Source organism: Hakea prostrata, chromosome 7 (assembly GCF_041222555.1).
Source record: "Hakea prostrata isolate BN-2017 chromosome 7, UWA_Hpros_2, whole genome shotgun sequence".
In the NCBI taxonomy this organism is placed as follows: Eukaryota; Viridiplantae; Streptophyta; class Magnoliopsida; order Proteales; family Proteaceae; genus Hakea; species Hakea prostrata.
This window is the reverse complement of record NC_142606.1, coordinates 73,409,440-73,432,525: the sequence shown is the minus strand read 5'-3', so window position 1 is coordinate 73,432,525 and position 23,086 is coordinate 73,409,440. Positions and strand designations below refer to the sequence as shown.

The 23,086-nt window shown below is 38.5% G+C and overlaps 1 protein-coding gene across 1 annotated transcript in view; it reads left to right on the top strand.

The window, feature by feature from the left end:
* The first annotated feature begins 1,336 nt into the window (after positions 1 to 1,336).
* Positions 1,337 to 23,086, top strand: part of LOC149012042 (Calcineurin-like metallo-phosphoesterase superfamily protein) — a 98,460-nt gene continuing 76,710 nt past the window's right edge. Inside the window, exons 1-3 of the mRNA XM_089162060.1 lie at positions 1,337 to 1,670; positions 21,258 to 21,320; positions 21,407 to 21,585. Coding sequence (XP_089018186.1) covers positions 1,539 to 1,670; positions 21,258 to 21,320; positions 21,407 to 21,585 — 374 coding nt within the window. The 5' untranslated portion in view covers positions 1,337 to 1,538. The remainder of the gene's footprint in view (positions 1,671 to 21,257; positions 21,321 to 21,406; positions 21,586 to 23,086) is intronic.

Below are 23,086 nucleotides of genomic sequence, written 5' to 3'. Positions count from 1 at the left end.
CTTCCCGTCTTGAGAGGCGGTCCGCTCTCACTTTTATTTTGGCTTCAAGGGAACCAAAACCAGATCGGAAGTGAACCGGAGCAGAAAGAAGAATATTCTTTACACCAACATATAGTTAAAAAAAGACAAGGTACATTATCGAATTCAGGACATTTTACTTCACTATGAAACCTTACAAAATAAATCAACAATGGAGGGACATCAAAGGCTCAAGAATATAGAAATTCCTTGCATTATGAGGGACAAGGTGTTAGACATTCCACAGTTTCATACGAAGATAGGAAATCCCTTGCACTATGAGGGACAAAGTGTTAGACATTCCACAGTTTCATAAGAAAAGAGGAAAATGAAGAATAGGAATTAAAAAGTTTCAGGAGATTTTCAGCAAGAAGCGAATTGTGGAGAGCTTGGATGGAACGGAAAGCTCTTCAGGTTATCAAATTAGTTGCTTGCAAAATAATTGCACACATAGAGGTTGAGGAAGAACAAAGGTTGAAGAATATGAGGAGTCCTTTCTTTGGTTTTTTTTATTTTATTTTATTTTATTTTATTTTTTTTAATTTTTATATATTTTGTATTAATTTTTTTATTAAGAAAGGATCAAATAACATAGGGGTACTTTGGAGTTCTAATAATAAAAGTGATTTGGTTTTAATAGAGGGTAATTTGGGATTTAAACTAAAACATGTTTTATGCAAAGGATAATTTGGGATTTTAGAAAAATATTTAATAGTAGAAGTTGAATTTAATAGAAGAAAGGTGTTTGATACATTTGTTAGATAAGAGGGGAGGTAGCTAGTATTATCCAAAGTAAAAGATATTGGCGAAAGGTGCTCGATTCAATGAGGAGCGAAATGAAAATGGGGCGGAATGCTATATATCATCCGCCAAAGTGACGAAATACAGGCAAAAATCTCCGGAATCCATGGCCGCTATTGCCTCATCCTCTTCTTCTCACTCAAGTTCTTCCAAGCCTCTCCCCAAGCCTCACAGACCCTTCCATCCCAAACCTGATGATCACACCTTGCATTGCACCTCCCAGCATTGCACCACTGAAAATGTGTCTGCAACTCTAAAAATGTTGAACTCCACCTGTAAATGTCAGCAATCAATCGGCAAAATTTGCTAGTTCATCAGGTTTTGCCAAAGGGTGAATGGGCGAATTTTGCCGGAATGTCACACCTTGGTATTATCCAATTAAGAGTGGTCAAAGTGCTCTTTTGTCAACCAAGAAAGGAGGTAAGTAATATTTACCAGAGTATTTATAAATTTATAAATTATATAAATTATATAAATACAGGGAAAAGTCTCTATGTGGTCTGAACACGAGGTGGAACTTAGGACTTAGGAGTGTGTACTGGGCGTTGAGTCAACGTGGGAAAGTAGGTGTCTGGCTGCTTGCGGCGCCGATGTTGCGGCCATCACTGCCGATCCTCCGGCATTTGAATTGAAGATCCAGCAGAGTTCAGGTTCGTGACAGAGGACATATTGAGCGACCGTCCTCAAAAATAACAAAGGTTCACACAGGTGGCAGAAGGATGTGGAAATTGACGGCGTTTCTGTGCTGCATTTGGGCATTGAGCATACTCTACGGTGAGATGGTTGCCTTTTGGCTGCCGCCTTTGTGGACTTGTTCTTGGCCTCAACTTCGTCGAGCCTCCTCCCAGCAGGTAAAGGAGTCTATCGCCGTGTCTGGTGTTGGTTCCATGATTCATTTATAATGATCCTTCTGCTTTTGTCGACTTCACTGCAATTTGTGTTTTTATTTTTGGGTCTAGTTAGCACTACCTGACGAGAAAAACATGAAACTAGCAACGCTGCTTTCTGGATCTGCGGACATAACGCCTAATATCTAGATGACTAACGAGTCGGAAGAAAGAAATTATTAGTTTTTTCTTTAGGGTGCCTTTGTGCATATACCATACTAAGGTAATACTGGAAATTGGTTTAAAAACTGTCTTTTAAATTTGGCTGATAATTTTAAGATAGTAGGACGACGGAGTATACGGTATGTAACTTTTGCGACTCTATGATGGATTGAGGGGATGAAACTAGATGAGATTGAGATTTTGGAAGTGGCCTTTACAGTATCTAAATTCACTAATCAATGAAAAAGGTGATATTGGAGAGGATTAAGGATGGATGACTGAAGTGGAGAGGTGCATCCAAAGTGTTCCCTGATTGATGGAAAAGCTTCAAGGAAATCTTTCGCTAGATATTGTAAGGCTGGATATGGTGAATGGGGCCGATTGTTGGGCAGTCATGAAATATCTTCTATATAAGCTACATTATAAGCTACATGTAGCGAAGATGAAGATGTTGAGATGGCTAAGTGGCAAAACTAAGTAGAGTAAGATAATGAATGATCATACTAGAGCTGGTATGGAGTAGCTTTGGTTTTATATAAGCTACAAAAAGTTGCTTAAGGTGGTATGGCCATGTTCTATGGAGGCATCTGGATGCTCTAGTTCAAAGGAGTTACTTGATTTAGAATGAAGGTTACTGAAAAAAATAGGACAGGCTTACAATGATCTTAGAACTGACAAGGAAAGACATACACAGTTTAGGTCTTGTTTCCAAACAAGGTTGTGCTGATTGAAGGCAAGGTTTGTGTGTGGCTGACTCCAGCTTGTTTGCTTTTGAATGATATGCAATTGTGGTTGATGCTTCATTCATTCTTTATATTGCTTCTCTTCCCCTCCCCCACTTCCCTTGTTATGAGTGTGAGTGCGTGTGTGCATAAGGATCCATGTAGCCGAATCCCTTTAATTAGGAAGAGGCTGAGTGTTGTTCTAGGGAGGGATGTACTACCAAATTTTGGAAAGAACATGAATGCTTCTGGACAAGTATACATGGATACTTTAAAAAAATACTTAATTTAGGAATAGTTGAGATGATGCTGCCCTTACAGACAAAAGGACTATCCATCTGAATGGGCCCCTCTCCACATATGGCAATTTGAAATGGCCAGAAAAGTTGTAAATTGTTCCCTTATGGGACTACCTACCCAACCTATCCTAGTCTTATAATATGCCTTGCTTAGTGTTGGATTCTACTAGGAGTTCAATTAGAGTTTGTATAGGAGTTCAATTTGAGTTTGTATTCATGTAGAATTCTATTCCTTGTAATAGTGTACGTTCTACTTAATTATAAATAGAGGGCTTGAGATCATTGATTAATAAGCCATTCCACAACAATTACAACATGGCATCAGAGCCTAAATTCAATTGATCTTCTTCAATTCTTTTTTTCCTTCTGCAAAACCCATCGCAGATTTTCTCTTTCTTCTGCTACCATAAAATCCATCGCAGTTGCAGAATTTTCTGCAACTGTAATACCATCGTAGAGTTCTTTCTTTTGCAACAATTGCAAAATTTTTCTACAACCATCGCAGGATTTTTCTGCAACTATCGCAGAAATTCAAATTCCTCTTTTTTCTGCAACTATCGCAGAAATTCAAATTCAGAAATTTTCTGCACCTATTGATTCTTTAGTTTTGGACAGAAATCTGCCACTGCAAGAACAAGAAAAAGGAGGGAAAGAAGAAGAGAAGAGGAACCCTCTGTTGATACCACCGCTGCTACAGCCGCTGCTATTGTCACGAACCTGCTGCTACCACTGTTGCTACTGGTGCTGCTAGCGCCGCTGCTACTGGTGTTGCTCTCATCGCTGCTTCCTGCGCCATCGAGAGAAGAACAGAAGAAAGAAATCTTGCGCCATCGAGAGAAGAACAGAAGAAAGAAAGCAAGCAATGAGTTTTTTACCTAAATCTAAAACCAATGCTTGAGGGGTTTAATTGGTAAATTTGCATTCTTCTAGGGACTTAATCGTAATTTTATAGTTTTTAGGGACCTATTTATAAGTTTTCAAGGACTTATTTGCAAATTTACACAGTTTTAGGGACTTCATTGTAAATTCGGATTTGTTAGGGACGTGTTTGTCATTTTCCAAAAAAGAGAAAAAAAAAGAGGGACCCGTTGCTCTTTGGACCGTGTTTGTTTTCTTTTCGGGTATCCTGGAAATGTATATTGGGTGATTAAGTGCATGTTTAGGAAAATTTTGTCTAAGGAGTCTGGTATTTAAGCGGACCGGTTGTGTCCCTCCACTCTTTCCTGGAAACTTTCCTGGTGTACTTTGGTTCAACAATATACTAATTGGAGGTAACCTGAGGAGATACTTTTCACGTGTTATCATTACTTAGAATTGTTTTGGGTTGTTCAGCTATTGCATTCTGCAACATTTCTGTTACTTTGAAAGGTTGAAGACTGAAGAACTGCAGATAATTTTGTCAACATGACAACTATTGATGGTGCTCCTGCTCCCACTGGCTCTGAACATTACCCCACTCTTCATCCTCTTTCGGTAAGCTTTGATGGGACAAATTATTTGATTTGGTCCCGATCTGCTTACCTGACTATTGCCGGAAGAGGACTTTTTAGACACATTACGGGCACCACTAACCTACTACCACAGGCGTTTCACAGGATAAATGGATCTCGAATGATTCTCTTATTTTGTCATTTCTTTTGAATTCCATGATTCCAAATATTGCCCGTGGATATCTATTACTTGATACTGTAGCCCAAATCTGGAAGGCTACTACTTTGAAACATATGGACAGTTGGGGAATGATGCACAGGTTTATGAGCTACGAAAGAAGCTTCATGAGACTACCCAAAAGGAATTAACTGTGGCCCAATATTATGCCGCGTTGTTATCTCTTTGGCGGGAGTTGGATCATTATGGGGATTATCATCCCACTAACCCAGATGATGTGACTACTTATAGGAAGCACATTGATAAGATTCGGGTATATGACTTCTTAGCAGGTTTGAATGTGGAATACGATCAGATTAGAGTACAAGTCTTAAGTCGTTCTCCCTTTCCTACACTAGAACAGTCTTATGCTCTTGTTTAGTGTGAGGAAAGTTGTCGCTTAGCCATGCTTTATACTCCTATTATGGAGAAATCAGCCTTACAGTCTGTTCTCACTAAATCTGATCCAGCTAAGGAGATTGTCAAATGTGAGCACTGTCACAAACCGTATCATATCAAGGCAAATTGTTGGAAATTGCATGGGAAGCCTGTTGATTTTGAGCAAAAACGAGCACAAAGAAAGGGACAACCAAAGGCTAATCTTTTTGAGACAGTTTCCACCACACCCACTGCAGACGTTGGTTTCTCACAGGAGGAGTTCGCTACTCTGCGACGTATTCTGCATCTTCTACTGCCGGTACAGCTTTGACCAGTGCTTCCTCTACTACCCATACCAACTCTTACCTTGCTACTTCAAGTAAAACTTTTACAGGCTTTCAAGTTTCTTCAGTTTTTACTCCTTGGATCATTGATACAGGAGCCACAGATCATATGACAGGTTTATTCTCCTCTTTCTTACAATATTCTCCAACTTTTGGAAAAGATAAAGTTCAAATTGCTGATGGCTCTTATTCTTCCATTGCTGGAAAAGGGACCATTAAGTATTCTCCATCACTTTCTTTGTCTAAAGTTTTATATGTTCCCTCTTTCTCTACTAACTTGCTCTCTCTCAGTAGTCTTACAAATGACTTGAATTGTAAAGTGACTTTTTTCCCATCTTACTGTGTCTTCCAGGATCTGGTCACGGGGAAGGAGATTGGACATGGTAAACTAGACAATGGACTTTATTTGCTTGAGCCGATTGAAGGATCTGTTTCTGCTTTGACTACATCTTCTAATCCGGTCCATTCGGTAATATCAGACCTTCATCAGTGGCACCATAGGCTAGGTCACCCTCTAGGAACTCTTAAGAAAATATTTCCTGATTTGGTTTTTTTTTATAATGTGGATAATTTTTTTTTTGAAGCCTGCATTTTTGCGAAGCAGACTTGTTCTGCTTATCTACCTTCTCTTCATAATAGAAAAACTATTCCTTTTATGCTAATTCATACTGATGTGTGGGGTCCCTGCCGACGTGTGTCTATTACTGGCCATAGATACTTTGTTACTTTTATTGATTGTCACTCTCGTTCTACATGGATTTTTCTTTTAAAACAAAAAAATTGAGGTTTTCCGATGCTTTCGTGATTTTCATTATATGATTAAAACTCAGTTTAATGCCACTATGAAGATCCTTCGCAGTGAAAATGGCACATAATATATTGATGGTGAATTTCAGAGATTTTCTCCGACTCCTGGCATAATACACCAGACTAGTTGCATTGATACGGCTGCCCAAAATGGGGTTGCCGAAAGGAAGAATCGACATCTTTTAGAGATAGCCCGTTCCATTATAATTGCTATGAATGTACTTGACCAATATTGGAGTGATGCTATATTCAGTGCTTCTTACCTTATGAATAGGATGCCTTATAGGATACTTGGTTTTAAATGTCCTAATAAGATTCTTCAGGGAGCCTCTTCTTTTGTTATTCCCTCAAAGGTTTTTGGGTGCGTGTGTTATGCCAAAATCATAGCCCACCAGAGTAAGCTGGCTCCCCGCGGCCTACGTTGCATATTTTTGGGGTATTTTGCTACTCATAAAGGGTACAAATGTTATCATCCTCCTTCCCGGAAAACCATTGTATTCATGGATGTAATTTTTAATGAGTCTTGCCCTTACTATACACCTCTCCAGGGGGAGAGTTTTAAAGGAGAGGTGTTCTTTCCGACTCTAGATCTTCCTATCACACACCAACACAACTTAAGAATCCCAGAAGAGTTTCCTGACTAGGGGGAGACTTCAGCCAGTATACCTGAGGACTCTAATCCTCCCCCTTCATTTTCTGAACCATTTGAAGAACTTAGCTAGGGGGAGACCACTCCTGTGAGACACACTATTGGGGTTTTTAAAACTAGATTGACCAGAATAAGGAGGTGCACACTTATCAGAGGAAGAATTACAACCAGCTAAAGCAGTTGGAGAACGGTGATACGTTACCACTTCAGTCTCCTGCTCCATAATCAAATTCTGCTATTCCCCTTAAGGTATCTTCTTTTGATCTTCCTATTGCTATTAGAAAATGGGTTAGATCTTGTACTCAACATCCCATAGCTAAATATGTTTCTTATAATTTTTTGGCTGACTCCTACCGTGCTTTTATATCCTCTCTGTCATCTGTATATGTTCCTAAAAGTTGGTAGGAAGCCTATGCTGATAAGAGATGGAAGGCAGCTATGGTAGAGGAAATGCAGACAATGAAGAAAACTGACACTTGGGAGCTAGTTACACTTCCTCCAGGAAAAAAACCAGTGGGCTGCAAATGGGTATTTGTGGTTAAACAAAATATGGATGGACCAATCAACAAGTTGAAAGCTAGACTAGTTGCAAAGGGGTTACCCAGACCTATGGGATTGATTATTAGGAGACCTTTGCCCTTGTTGCAAAACTAAACACTGTCAGAGTTCTGTTGTCTGTCGCTGTGAACAAAGACTGGAACTTGCACCGACTAGACGTGAAGAATTCCTTCTTACATAAGGAGTTAGCAGAAGAAGTCTATATGGAAATCCCACATGGTTTCTCTGATGACAATACTGCAGGGAAAGCTTGTCGGTTGAAGAGATCATTTATGGGTTAAAGCAGTCTCTTAGATGTTGGTTTGGACGCCTTTTGAAGGCAATGACTTCTATTGGGTACAAGCAAAGCAATGCCGATCATACACTATTTGTCAAGAAGTCAGGTACTAACATCACACTTCTCATTGTCTATGTAGACGATATTGTCATCACAGGGAATGTTGGTGAAGGACTTTTTTGGCAGAGAGTTTGAAATTAAAAATCTAGGGAAGTTACAGTATTTCTTAGGGATTGAGGTGGCTTGATCAAAGAAATGTATATTCCTATCCCAAAGAAAGTATGTCCTAGATCTATTATCAGAAGGGGGAATGTTGGGTTGTAAAGCAATTGATACCCCTATTGAAGCTGGAGCTAAACTTAAAGAAAAAAAGGGAGAACCAGTGGACAAAGGAAGATACCAAAGGCTGGTAGGGAAGCTTATTTACTTGTCCCACACCAGGCCAGACATTGCTTATTCTGTAGGGATAGTGAGCCAATTAATGCATGATCCATATTTAGCTCATATGAAGGCTGGAAAAGGAATACTTCTGTCACCCACTGATAATCTAAAAGTAGAAGCATACACCGATGCGGATCAGGCTGGATCTCCAAACAGGAAGTCAATTTCAGGTTATTGTACCTTTATTGGAGGTAATCTAGTTACTTGAAGAAGTAAGAAATAGAATGTGGTAGCTTTATCTAGTATTGAAGCTGAATATAGAGCTATGGTTTGTGGAGTTTGTGAGCTACTATGGTTGAAATGCTTGCTACAAGATATTGGAGTTCAAGTTCCAAATCCTATGATGTTATATTGTGACAACAAGGCTGCTATTAGTATTGCTAATAAACCGGTGCAACATGATTGTACTAAGCACACTGAAATTGACAGGTTTTTTGTTAAAGGAAAGTTGGAACAAGGGCTTATTGGGATGCCTTTTGTAAGATCTGGAGACCAAGTAGCATATATTTTCACTAAGGGTTTGAAAGAAAGAGATTTTTTTTCTATTGTAGGCAAGTTGGGCATGACTAATATCTATGCCTTAACTTGAGGGGGAGTGTTGGATTCTACTAGGAATTCAATTAGAGTTTGTATAGGAGTTAAATTCGAGTTTGTATTCATGTAGAATTCTATTCCTTGTAATAGTGTACTTTCTACTTAATTATAAATAGAGGGCTTGAGATCATTGATTAATAAGCCATTCCACAACAATTACAACACTTAGAACCCAAGTAGTGGCTGAATCTAGGTACATTGAACATGCATTCCAGTTATGGTGCTTGAATTATAGAACTTGGCCAAATATCTCCAAATCTTATGTCTGAGCAGTCATGGGCTTCATTCATGATTTAAACCTTCTACTTTTTCCCCCAACCCCCGGGATAGGTATCCTTTAAGGCTTTTATTATAGGTCAATTTTATCATGAACTTCTTTTGTAGCTCACTAACTTAAAGACCATACAACAACAACGACAACGACAACAACAGTAAGCCTTGTCCCAACTAAACGGGGTCGGCTACATGGATTCTTGCCTTCCAATTAGTTATGTTTGAGGCCATGCTAAATACAAGGCCGAAGCTATGTATATCCTTTCTAACCAATTCTCTTAACGTTGTCATTGGTCTACCCCTAGCTCTTCTAGTCCCTTCAATCTGGATTATATCACTTCTCTGTACAGGGGCATTTTATAGGTCTCCGTATAGGGGCACTAACTTAAAGGCTATGAGGTGGGAATTTTCTTTTATATTTTTTGTTTTTCTTCACTTCCCTTTCTTTTGGGAATCACCACCCAACTCATGATCCATATGAAACCATCACCCTATCTCTGTGGCTCTCTTCTTGGACAAGCCCTTGCCCATTTGTAAAGGCTGATTGACATGGCACCTTAAGCATGCTTAAGAATCCTGTCTCCTCAGTGAACAATGAAACCATTAAAGGCAGGCCTATTTTCCTTCAACAAATCATCATACATGACAGGTGCTGATGTGAACACAATTTGGATCCCTGATCAAAACCCTAAGTGGGGCCCACAAGTTGGCTCTAAGAAGCCTTCCTATGCTGGCTGAACCCTCTTAGAGGGGTATTTTGTTATTTTCTGCCCTAGTTGCTGGAACTTAATTCCAGTTTTATTTCTAGAGTCCAAGTTGGTTAAAGAGTCTTGTTTTGAACTTGTAGTTGAGTTAATTATACAGTCCTTAATTCTTTTAAACTCTAGCCCGTTGGACAACTATAGTTTAATTAAACAGAATTTATGCATGTGCTTATTAAAGTTAATTAAAACTTTTATTTCAGCATGTGTCCATTAGGGACCTTTGGATTTTATTTTAATGGTCAAGATTATGTGGCGGGATCCTAATGTATAAAGGAATCTCACTTAAGTGTCTAGGTTTTTTTAGTGCGCTATAGATTAAGGCATATTCTTTCTTTGTAAGTTTAAGTCTAATTATTGAATGAAAAAGTTATTGAGTTGAGGACCGGGGTTCCTGTTGAGGGGCCCTCGTTGGATTTTAGTAAGGTTCTTCTTCAATATTCAGCACATTCAAAGTTTCCAGCAAGTGTTCTTCAAATAACCAAGTCAGGCAACTCCAGCACCCTCCCCCTCTTTCCTTACCCACGCAAGGCACCCCCTTCCCCTTCACCCCTACTCCCTCCCTTGCCCCTGCGCAACCCTAGTTCCCCTTCCTCCTGGCTGCTGTGACCTGGCAGCAGCTTCCCCCACCCCCTGTAGACATTCCTGCCCCCTCCCCTTCATCCCTATGACACCCTAACTCTGTGTTTCTTGTTCCCTACGGCAGCAGTAGAATCCCTCCATATTAGGTCCCTAATCCCCACCCTCTTGTCCCCCCTTTCCCTTCCTAATTTGATTGCACCTTAACCTTCATCCCATCCCTACCTTAATTCCACCTATAACCTAAAACCTTAGCACTTCAAAAAATTCTGCACTTCGTCTTCTTCATTAAATTTCTGCAACTTTTCTTCAACCTTAGACCTAAATCATAATTCAACCTAAACCCTCATCCACACTCTAAATCCATTAGAACTAAATCTAAAATTACAAAAACAACTATAACAGATCCATTCCCCCTCGTAATTGAAACCCTAATATCCTAGTTTCCAAACCCTCCTTTTAATTTCCAGGCCTGAAACTATTTTACAGCAAGGTTCTAAGTCTAAAATCCATAGGAAGGAGAGAATGGAAAAATAATAAAATGGAGAGGAATAAAAGAAATCCTGGTGATTGAAATGAGTAGAAATGGAAAGAAAAAAATGGAAAGAAGAAGAAAATATCTTAGAAATTATGATCCAATTAACTAGAATAAAATAAGGTAGAGGATTTACGAAATCTTGGATAGTATGGAAAAATTAGGAGGTCAACTTATATGAGGGAAGAAGATTATAATCTTTGACTACTCTCTGGGCTCCATATGTACATATGGAATTTATTTTTCTCGAAAAATAAAATAAAAATAAACCTAAACCCTTGATTGTAAATTTTTTTGGAATGATTGATCTGGCTAAGACTTTCATTTCGATCCACTTTTGACCCATTATGCTTAGATTTGGGCCCTCTTCATAATAGGAAAATAAAATGGACCATTTTAGGGGTAAAATTGTAGTTATCGCACCTAAAAATCTTGAATATTCTTTGAGCTCCGAAAATATCCTCTAATCTGCAAACAACAATACAAAACCCAAGGTAGCTCTATTTTCAGTGTGTAAAATACATGCTTTATGCCCTAAGATTTCATACATAAATGTGCTTCTCAAAAGATATAATTCTATTTTTGTTTTGTCACCATCAAAGTGCCCTGTAGGAAATGTGGAGGCTTCATTTGGTTGCATGGGGAGCTAGAAGGAAGGGAAGTTAGCATGGGGAGCTAGAAGGAAGGGAAGTTAAACTTTTAACTTCAAAGATAAATGATGTAACAGGTCTAGCCCATTTCCCGACTAGGGGGAGACTTCATCCAGTATACCTGAGGACTCTAATTCCCCCCTCCTCCCCCCCCCCCGCGTTTTTTGAACCATGTGAAATACCTAGTCAAGGGGAGACCACTCCTATGAGGCACATTATTGAGGTCTTTCAAACAAAATTGACCAAAATAAGGAGGTGCAGACTTATCAGAGGAAGAATTACAACCGACTAAAGTAGGTGGAGAAAGGTGACACGTTAGCACTTCAGTCTCCTACTCCAGAATCAAATTCTACTGTTCCCCTTGAGGTGTCTTCTTCTGATCTTCCTATTGCTGTTAAAAAAGGAGTCAGATCTTGTACCTCAGCATCCCATGGCTAATATGTCTCTTATGACTCATTGTCTGACTCTTACCGTGCTTTTATATCCTCTCTATCATCTATATTTGTTTCTAAAAGTTGGTAGGAAGCCTATGCTAAGAAGAGATGGAAGGCAGCTATGGTAGAGGAAATGCAGACAATGAAGAAAAATAATACTTGGGAGCCGGTTATACTTCCTCCAGGAAAAAACTAGTGGGCTGCAAATGGGTGTTTGTGGTTGAACAAAATATGGATGGACTAGTCAGCAAGTTGAAGGCTAGACTATTTGCAAAGGGGTTTACCTAGACCTATGGGATAGATTATCAGGAGACTTTTGCCTCTGTTGCGAAACTGAACACTGTCAAAGTTCTGTTGTCTGTAGCTGTAAACAAAGACTGAGATTTGCACCAACTAGACGTAAAGAATGCCTTTTTACATGGAGAGTTAGAGGAAGAAGTCTATATAGAAATCCCACATGGTTTCTCCGATGACAATACTACAAGGAAAGTTTATCGGTTGAAGAGGTCAATTTATGGGTTAAAACAATCTCTTAGATGCTGGTTTGGATGCCTCTTGAAGGCAATGACTTCTATTGGTTACAGACAAAGCAATGCTGATCATACACTATTTGTCAAGAAGTCAGGTACTAAAATGACACTTCTCATTGTTTATGTGGATGCTATTGTCATCACAGGGATGATGGTGAAGAAATTCAAAGGTTGAAGAACTTTCTTGGTAGAGAGTTCAAGATTAAAGATTAAGGGAAGTTACAGTACTTCTTAGGGATATAGGTGGCTCAATCAAAAATGGGTATATTCCTATCCTAAAGAAAGTATGTCCTAAACTAATTATCAGAAGTGGGAATGTTGGGGTGTAAAGAAGTTGATACCCTTATTGAAGCTGGAGTTAAACTTAAAGAAAAAGAGGGAGAACCAGTGGACGAAGGAAGTTACCAAAGGCTAGTAGGGAAGCTTATTTATTTGTCCCACACTAGGCCAGACATCGCTTATGCCGTGGGGATAGTGAGCCAATTAATGCATGATCCATATTTATCTCATATAAAGGTTGTTACCAGAATACTGCAATATTTGAAGGGAAGTCGTGGAAATGGAATACTTTTGTCACCCGCTGATAATCTAAGAGTAGAAGCATACACTGATGCTGATTGGGCAGGATCTCCAAACAGAAAGTCAATTTCAGGTTATTGTACCTTTGTTGGAGGTAATCTTGTTATTTGGAGAAGTAAGAAACAGAATGTGGTAGCTTTATTTAGTACTGAAGCTGAATATAGAGCTATGGTTCTTGGAGTTTGTGAGCTACTTTGGCTGAAAGGCTTGTTACAAGATATTGGAGTCCAGGTTCCAAACCTTATAATGCTATATTATGACAACAAGGCTGCTATTAGTATTGCTAATAATTCAGTACAACATGATCGAACTGAGCACATTAAAATTTATAGGTTTTTTGTCAAAGGAAAGCTGGAACAAGGGCTTATCTACATGCCTTCTATGAGGTCCGGAGACCAAGTAGCAGATGTTTTCACTAAGGGTTTGAAAGAAGGAGATTTCCTTCCTATTGTAGGCAAGTAATATCTAAGCCTCAACTTGAGGGGGAGTGTTGGTTGAGTTCTACTAGGAGTCAATCTCTTTTAGAGTTTTTATTTATGCAAATTTCTATTTCTTGTTACCCAAGTAAAGGTATTTATGTAATAGGGTATTTTCCACTTAATTATAAATAGAGGGCTTGAGATCACATTGTTCAATAAGCCATTTTACCCATGGTGGGAGATCTCGCTCTCGAGCGAGATCTTGCCACTAAGAAAAGGCGAGATCTCGGTCGAGATCTACCAAAAAATGGTCGTAGTCTTGGTGGGGTTTAGGGCCTCGGTTGGGCTGAAACTTGGTATTTAGCCTATTTAATGCCTTTTGAACACATTGGTGGTCTTAGATTTGTGAGAAAATAACCTTAACTATGTCTTCTAAGTCGACCCTATGTGTAAAACCGAAATTCTATGAAATGCAAGGTTAGACAATATGTAATGTAAAGATATCAAGTAATTCTAGATTATCAACTATCAAATATCAAATACAATAACATTACACATCAAATATTCAAGTCAACAAGTGATCAAAGTTCAAACTATCAAAGTAATAAATTGTTAAATGTCTTCAAAATTTTACAACCATAAGAATTAAGAAGTTTTAAGACTTTTAATAAGTCATAAATCATAATCCATAAGTTCACAATCACAAGTCACAAGACTGACAAGATCACAAGACTACAAGAGACAAGAGTAACAAGATTAGAAGACTACAACTTACAAGACTAAGAGACTAAGAGTATCACTCAACATTTTGCATCAATTGATTTTGAACGGTGGCCACATATGACTCCCAAGTCAACCCATCACTGTAGTATGTCACATATCGATTTATATGGAACAGATATGTCTCCATGTCGAATCTCTGGAGGAATAGCACTTTGGGATAACCGTCAATCTTGGGTGGGTGAAAGTGCCATTGTTGTTGTTGTTGTTCATATTGCTGTTGAGTATGTGGGTAGGGGTTTCTAAACCACTCATTTAACAATCCACCTTTACTCCCATATGTGTACTCTCCAGGTGCAGGGTCTTGAGGAATAGCATGACCTCCATAAGAAGAATACCCACTGTAATCTGACCCAGTGCTGTGATCCCCTTATTGGTACCCCGATGATTGCCAACTGTCCAAACTCTGCTCTTGTGAATCACTGTGACCATGATCTAGGCTCATGCTTCCCATGTTGAATTGAAGACCATGCATGCTCGCATAATCATTCGTTTGCCCTTGCCCTTGGTTTGATCTGCTTTTCCTACTCCTAGCATAAGTCCGAGAGATCGGGGAACTGTGGCTCGCATGTGTCGGATGACTTGGACCTGGTGGAGGTGACTCGCTTTGTTGACGCTGACTTCCACCAGAAACACGACCAGCGTGACTGCCTCCATGACTCGAACTCGATGGCTTGACTTGGGCCACTTGGCCCTCTGGTATCATCGGCATCATCTATATCCCCACTACTAGTTGTCACCTCAGTTGTTTCAAGTCGACCAGGTGGCTCCTCAAATGGTACAGTTGGTTGTCCTTCTGATGCTGCTACAGCAGCCTTACCCTCATCAGAAGATACGTGCTCAGCCATAGCATCTGGGCCCATAGTAGCAGCAATGGTAGGATCCGGCTGGCGGCTGCCCTCCTAGCCCATCCAGCACTGGGCCACCTCGATCCCTAACCCACTGATATATGACATCATCTTCCTCATCTTCTGCGGGGGATTGTGGAATACATCAGTCAACTCAATCGGTTCACGATTGTCGTCATCTATATCATCTTGTATGTGCCCTACTCTCAATCTCATATTGTAATGCACATACACTAAGTCCTCGACCCTCTTACTCCCCAATTTGTTCCATACCTTACTATGGATGAGCGAGAAGGTGCTCCAGTTCCTCTTGTAACCAGAGGATGAGCAAGTTTATGAGAGTACTTTAATTGTTATGTCCCTGAGATTTGGCGCACTAGTTCCATATAGCACCCACCAGTCAGCTTCATAACCAAAAATAAGAATGCATTAGGCAAGTAAATTTTTATATTTATATAACTTATCAGTTATCATTTATAGAGTAATAGATTTATAGACTTAATGACTTACAGAGTAGTGGACTATTTACCATAATCAGTTTTTTGCCTAGTTGCAACTGCAGAAGGCTTTCCAAAACTCCCAGAGGCATCCCTGAACTCCCTGATTTGTACTCCAATTCTTCAATTATTGTATTATGTATATGCTTAATGCACTAATGCAAGAAGTTGAAGAAACAATTGAATAAGTTCTCACCTCTCCATTAATTGTCCCTTGCATGACGGGATTTGACACAAGCTTCTCCACCATGTCTTGCACCGAAGTCATCAACTTTACATCAAGCCCCAGATCATTCTTGTAATGGTACTTTGGGTTGAGGTAGTAAGCTTGCATCGTGGAAATAAAAAATTTGGTTAGTGACTCAGTGATTTGGTTGTTTACTTGTTTATAAATGATAAATTATAAGTTAGAACTTATAACTTATAACAATTTAAGAATGTAAATTAAAGTATACAACAAAAACTTAAAGACTTAAAAGTGACTCACCAGCCAAGTGCAAAGGATGCATCAAGTGCATCTCCCATCTATTATCGATGATCCTCTCGTAGGATTTGAAGGAGCTGCAGTAGCTTTAACCAACTCTTTCATTTGCTCGAGGGCAGCATATATGTGGGGCATTGTGGGCTTCTTCTCCGAATCCACCATCCTTAAAACAAACACAACAGGCTCTATAATGTCCAATGTCCTATTCAGCTGCCTCCAAAAGGAATCATCAGCAATGGTTTGTTGGGCTAGTATTGCATTAGGATGGCTAGATCCATGCCAACCAAACCACTCCTCACTTGCAAACATGTGCCGTAGACCCACCACTTTCTTCTGGAAGCTTTTCAGAGCTACATAGTTGGTGCCGAATCTAGTCAATCTAGGTCTGACTAGATCACCCTTACAGTGGTTCCTCATCATCTTCAACACATAACCATGGTTATAAATAAAATTACTTACCCTTCTAGCCCTCTCAACCACAGTAGTGATTGACTTTCTTTTCCCCAAGTCCTTCAACATAAGATCAATCAAATGTGCTGCACATAGTGTCCAAAAGAAGTGGATCTCGCTGCTCTTCTTCCTCATCAACATTTCACCAGCTTTTTTGAAGTTAGCACCATTATCTGTGACAATTTGGATAACATTCTTTGGCCCTACCTCGAGGACCACCTTCCTAAGAAGCTTGTAAAGGTAGTCAACATCTTTGATTTTATCTGAGGCATCCATTGACTTAAGGAAGGATGTCTTTCCATTGCAGCTCGCCATGAAATTAATGATGGACAGTCTAGGACCAGTCCATCCGTCAGCCATCACAGTAACACCATATGTACTCCATTTTTCCTTTAATGAACCAATGTATTCATCCACCTCTTGCTTTACCTTTGGTAAATATTTATTCATTACTTCCCAAGCTGTTGGGCCTTTAACCCCTACACCTGCCCTAGCAACTGCATTGATCATCCTTTGATAGTATGGTGTTTTGGCTACATTGGCTGCAATGTTGTTGTAGAGCATGAATTTGCTGATTGCCAACCTAGCTTCCTCCTCCCTACTACCTTTTCTACCTCCAGCAAACATATATGGAATGCTTCTTTGATAGATGTCTTGTTGCTTGAAGAGGGAAGGGTCTTGGTCAAATGTGGAATCATGATGGCTAGTCTTCCTCCTCCTTTCGGTCCTCTCAGTTCCCTGATAACTATATCTAGGTGGCATGGATGCCCTTGACCCCGAATCACCTACTCCCCTTATCTGTTCATATTGCCTCACATTCTCAACATGTAAGGACTGTCTCCTAGATTCTATTGCAGCCTCCATCTGTCTCCACTCAGCCCGTGACTCAACACCCATAACCCTCCTCCTCTCTTCATTGTCGCTTGACTCCTCATAAACATTAAGAAAAGGTCTAGATAGCACTGTATCCTAAAATTCCCTTTGCTTTTGTGCCATCTCGTCCTTTTTTTGTTTCCCTCCCTTTAAAGTTGCTGCAATTGCTTTTTGCACTTCTTAAGGAACCTTGGGACACTTGGAAACATCTTTGTAGCCACCAGCCAAATGTTGCTTTAATCTGGTTGAACCACTAGAATTCAAAATCTTGAGGCAATACTTGCATCGGGATTTTTTCTTGTCGGCAGTCAGTGGATCCGCATGTTGCCAAGCAATGTCCTGAGTCCCACTACCAGTGCCGCCACTCCCACTAGTTGCCATTTAAGCTTCAAATGTATAGTACTGAAAGTCTGAAATACATACATGAATGTTCCCAAATAATCATTAGAATAATTTTTAGATACATAAAAACATGTAAAAACAATTTATAAAACAACAAAACACACACTTTGTTCTAAGATAACATATATACAATGCTCAAACAAACATGTTTGTATTTTTAAAATAAACTACATAATATGAGCATCATTAAAAAAAAAAAGATAAATTTTTAATAACATATTATTTTTTATAATTATTTTATGTAAAAACAATTTATAAAACAACAAAACACTCACTTTGTTCTAAGGTAGCATATATACAATGCTCAAACAAACATGTTTGTATTTTTAAAATAAACTACATAATATAAGCATCATTTAAAAAAAAAAGAAGATAAATTTTTAATAAAATATTATTTTTCATAATTTTTTTATTTAATTATTACAAAAAAAATTACAGCAAGCATGATAATCAAAATATTAATGCATGAGATTGTAGCCCTCTAAATGTAGTTTAACATAAGTAATAATCACATTCATATCATAAGTATTTATTTATAATTTATAATTTTAATTTTTTAGATAAGATATTTTTTAAATACGAAAATTCAAAAAAAATTTAATAACAGAAAATTTAATTTTTTTCCATGAAAGTGTAGGTCAAAGCTTGATCATCAACATATATTTATACCACACTCATACACCCATTTTAGAACCTTCTATTTGAAAAAATTCAAATTTGGGGGAAAATCTTACATTTCTTGAAGATTACTTGAAATAGGCTTGAATCACTTGAAATATGCTTGAATGTGCTGTTGTAGATGAGTTGATGATGTTGTTATGTTGAATCCCCAACAAATTCCGGCCAAAATTTGAGTTTTCCGGCCAAAAATGGCCTTATAGCGAGAGAGAGGCGAGAGAGAGGAGAGAGAGAGAGAGACTCGAGAGAGGTGAGATATGCCTCTCTCTTCTCACCTCTCTCGAGCAAGACAGGGATTTTTAAAGCCCCTAAACCAGTAAAAAATGGACAGTTAGTGAGATCTCGCCGAGATATTGGCTAGATCTCGCGAGATGGCGAGATCTCAAACCGAGATCTCCCATCTCCCATCTCTCATCTCTCGTACACCCTCTCGTCTTGCTATCTCACGATAGCGAGATATCTCGCAGATCTTCCACCATGAATTTCTGCCATAGTTGACTTTTTCAACAAATATGCGATTTTTTGGCGTCAACTTGGTGGCGCATTTTGGTGGGTTTTAGGGTCCTAATTGGGATGAAACTTGGTAATTAGCCTATTTAAGGCCTTTTGAACACATTGATGGCCTTGGATTTGTCAAAAAACAACCCTAAGTATGATTTCTAAGTCTACCCATAGTGTGAACCCGAAATGTTGTAGGATTAGGGAATGCAAGGTTATACAACATGTAATATAGAACCTTTAAGGCATATAAATGAAAAACAAGTGTATCAAATGCATCAAATAACCTAAATGTCATCAAATTCCATCCATATGATTATCACAATCTCAATTTTCAAGAATAGAATAATAAAATTATACAACCATTAGAAGTTCTATATAAGTCATTAAATCATAAGTTCATAAGACGAACAGAGAATGATTGGTCTTCCTTTGATGTTGTAGATGTGTTAAGAGTAGTTGCAAGTGAAAATCCATCCAAAATGCGCAAAAAAAGGTGAAAATTGAGAGTTCTAGTGAGATATGACAAGATATAATGAGATATAGCGAGATATCACAACTTTTTGCTCTTGATCTCCTTCTCGTTTTGATTATTTGAGAAAGCGATATATCTCGCGAGATCTCCCACCATGCTTCTAATGGTGGTATAATTTTATTTTTCCATTGTCGAGAGTTGAGATTGTGATACTCTTAGCCATATAAATGAAATTTTGATGATGGTAAGTTATTTGATGTATTTGATACACTTGCTTTTCATTTATATTCCTTAAATGTTCTATATTACATGTTGTATAACCTTGCATTCCCCAATCCTAAAGCATTTATGTTTCACACTATGGGTAGGTCTAGAAATCATAGTTAGGGTTGTTTTCTTAGAAATCCAAGGCCACCAGTGTGTTCAAAAGGCCTAAAATAGTTTATATACTAAGTTTCAGCCCAACTGGGACATGGGAAACCGAGTTGACACAAAAAAAAAATCACACATCTCGACCGAGATCTTGCCATCTTGGTCAAGATTCGGTTTTTTAGGGTGGTGAGATCTCACTTGAGAGGGAGAACTTCTACCATGCTAAAAAATTGTACTAAGAAAAATAATAAGTGCTCCAAAGCACATTGGAATCAACAACAAAATTTCCTCCTATTTCTCAAACCAAAGCATAATATTTTTCATTTTCCTAAAAAATTAGGGCAAATTACATATAGACCCCCAGTGTTTGCAATTAATTATATCTACTACCCATGAAAAAAAATTAGTTACAAATGCTCCCTTACTGCTTTAGCAGAGCTGCCCATTTATAGCTTTCAATTCTTAACAGTAGGGGGGGCATCTGTAATTGATTTTTTTCTAGGGGTAGTAGATGCAATTGATTACAAACACCGGGGGGAGGGTCTATATGTAATTTGCACAATTTTTTTTTTCCTTTAAAAATAATTCGTGCTTGGGGAGAGAATTTTTCGGACTTTGTGAGGCCATTGATCAGCCAACTTTGATTAACACACTCACAATTCCTATCCAGTTATATAATACTAACCATATCTTCACTTTTCTTTGGTAGGAAAATCAAATTTTTAACCAGAAGGATTGAAAAAGAATTAGATAAACAAGAAAACATTTTGGCACCATGAGGTTGTGATCGTCCTATGTTGTTGACATTTAAATTTTTTATTACAGTTACTTATCAACTTTTGGGAAGTTGTTGAATTTCGCCAAATCATGCCAATAAGTTGAAACTGATGTATTTGGAGTCATGTGAGTGTACGCAGCAGTGTATTCAGTAGTATAAAGGGGTGATGTGGCCAAAAAAACCGACTTTCCGGGGGTTGTCTCCTCCTCCAGGTTGAAACAGGCGAGACATGATTTCTGTTCGAAATGTTGATGGAATTTGCAAAAAAGTGTTAATGAAACTTTGAATGTAAGACAATTCAAAGTATGTTGAGATTTCGAGAAAACTTTGCAATTTGCCAACCATAAAAACATTGGTTTCTGGTTTTGGCTACTAAATTGTTTCAGTAAATTCAACATTTGTGAAATTTTCAAGATATTAACGAGTTTTCAGACACTGGTTTAATCAAGTTTAGTTCGATGAAATCATATGTTTTTAGGCTCTCTTGTGGAATTTTTTTTTTTGGGGGGGGGGGGGGATGGAAAAATGGAAGTTGTGAATGGTTTTCTCTCTCTTGCTCATTAGAATAATTTTTACCATGATCATCATTCAATTCCATTCCTTTCCTCTCTCTTTTTCCACCTCATGTGATGTGATTGTGGGGCGATGTATCATAGGTACTATACCTTGTAGTGGGTATGCCTTTCTACATAACTAAGGTTTTGGTTCAATATTCGTCCAATGAAAAGAAAAGGTTTTGGATGCACAGCATAAACATGCCTTTGGTATCCTGTTGCAGATGATGCACGGAGAAGCTTTTGGCAATGATTTTGTGAAGGTTGCTGTCGTTGCTGATCCTCAGGTAGTTCTAACTTCTAGCTCGTATCCCACTATCTTTTTTTACCTCTATTATATTATATTCTGGCATTGACTTCCTATCCATAACAGCTTATGGACAAAACTTCCCTTGGACTTGCTCCAAAATCACTTGCTCTGGAGATTGCACAGTTTTACACAGATTTGAATATGCGGAGATCATTTGTTGCATCTATTTTACCTTTCAAGCCTGATGTTATTCTGTTCCTGGGTGATTATTTTGATGGGGGCTCGGTGTTGTCGGATGAAGAGTAAGCATGGGGAATCTTTTCCCGTTGTTTGTCTATTCGTGTTTTTATCAAGTAAATAGGTCATTTTTTTGTGCAGTATATGTTGTAAGTGAGCTGGACTAGTTTGGATGGTTATTTTGTAGAATTGAAATCTAATGTGTGAAATTCATTCATCACATGTCTGCTTTGCAAAGCCTACTTCTCCTTTTCTGGATATGCTATTCCCCCCCCCCCCCCCCCCTTTTTTTTTTTATGATTTCCAGATATCTTACTCTTTTCTGATCTTCTGGGTTCTTTTCTCCAAAATTTAGAATATTTTTTTTTAGTTTAAAACTAGCTTTTAGCTTGATTTTCTTTTTTTGTTAAATAGAGAATCTGTAAAAATATCTAATCTAAAATGTTTTTATATAATTTAGTAGGCCAGAAGCTGGTTACAATAGGTAAGCAACTCAGAACGGAACCTTGTCGGGGTCTAATATCTTAGGTATTATTCATCCAAAGAAATATCTTGGGCATTTGTATTTCATAATTCAGTGTGACTAGCAGCACACCAATAACAACTAATTTTTCACCCTTTATATCACTACATGAGAAGGAATAGAAACTTAGTTCAACTAAGTAGTGCTGGTGCAGACCTGAGAAGGGCCTGCCTGGTGGCTACACAGAGAGAAGGATGATTGAATGAGAAGGGGAAGTGGATGGGGAAATGACAGCGACACACTCTAATGCTGGAGCTTCTCTACTAAATCCTTAAATTATCCAATCACACATGAATCCTCTACAATTACAATGAAGTAAAGAGGCAATAGGTGCTGCGTAAAAATAAAACCAGTTGAATTAGGGAACTACCACAATGCTGAGAAAGAGAAAGCTAGCAAGATATTTTCTCTACTTAATCAATAACTAAAATAAGTTGCTAAAAATGATCACAAATCCAACCCTACCCTTGTTCTGGGACTCATGGCTTCCAAAGTGGTTCATGTTGGTTCAATTAAGACTAAAGCTACTACATCAGCGCTTCTTTCTAAAAGGAACTTGAAGATGCAGATTCTAGGTTCCACAAAAGAAGAGATGCTTAATTCTTTTATTAGTTCAGTTGTTTATTAGTAGGGGCAATAAGGTTATGTGACACTTATTATGTTCTATAACTAAACAAATCCACGAGTTGAGGGAGTTGTTCAGATAAGCTTCCTTCCTCCCCCCCCCTCTTCTTTTCTGTTAATTTTATTGTCATAGAGATTCCCCTAATAGTGGGATTCTGTCTTGTTGATAACAAGTTGTTAGAAAACCCCTACAAAGAGGACTCTCATTATGCAGTTAGCTAACTACTTCTCTATGCAGTTCGGAAGGCAATAGGCCATTGTGTGGGGAAGAGCACAGGTTACGGGTCTTTGTGGCAGGTTCTTGCCTTTCCTTTTGCAGAGGAATTAAGCAACGGTTTTTTTATTTAAAAAGAAAGAAAGAAAGAACCGGTCCTGCTGGCAAAAAAATATATCTTCTTCCCATCGCAGGCCGCCACCAC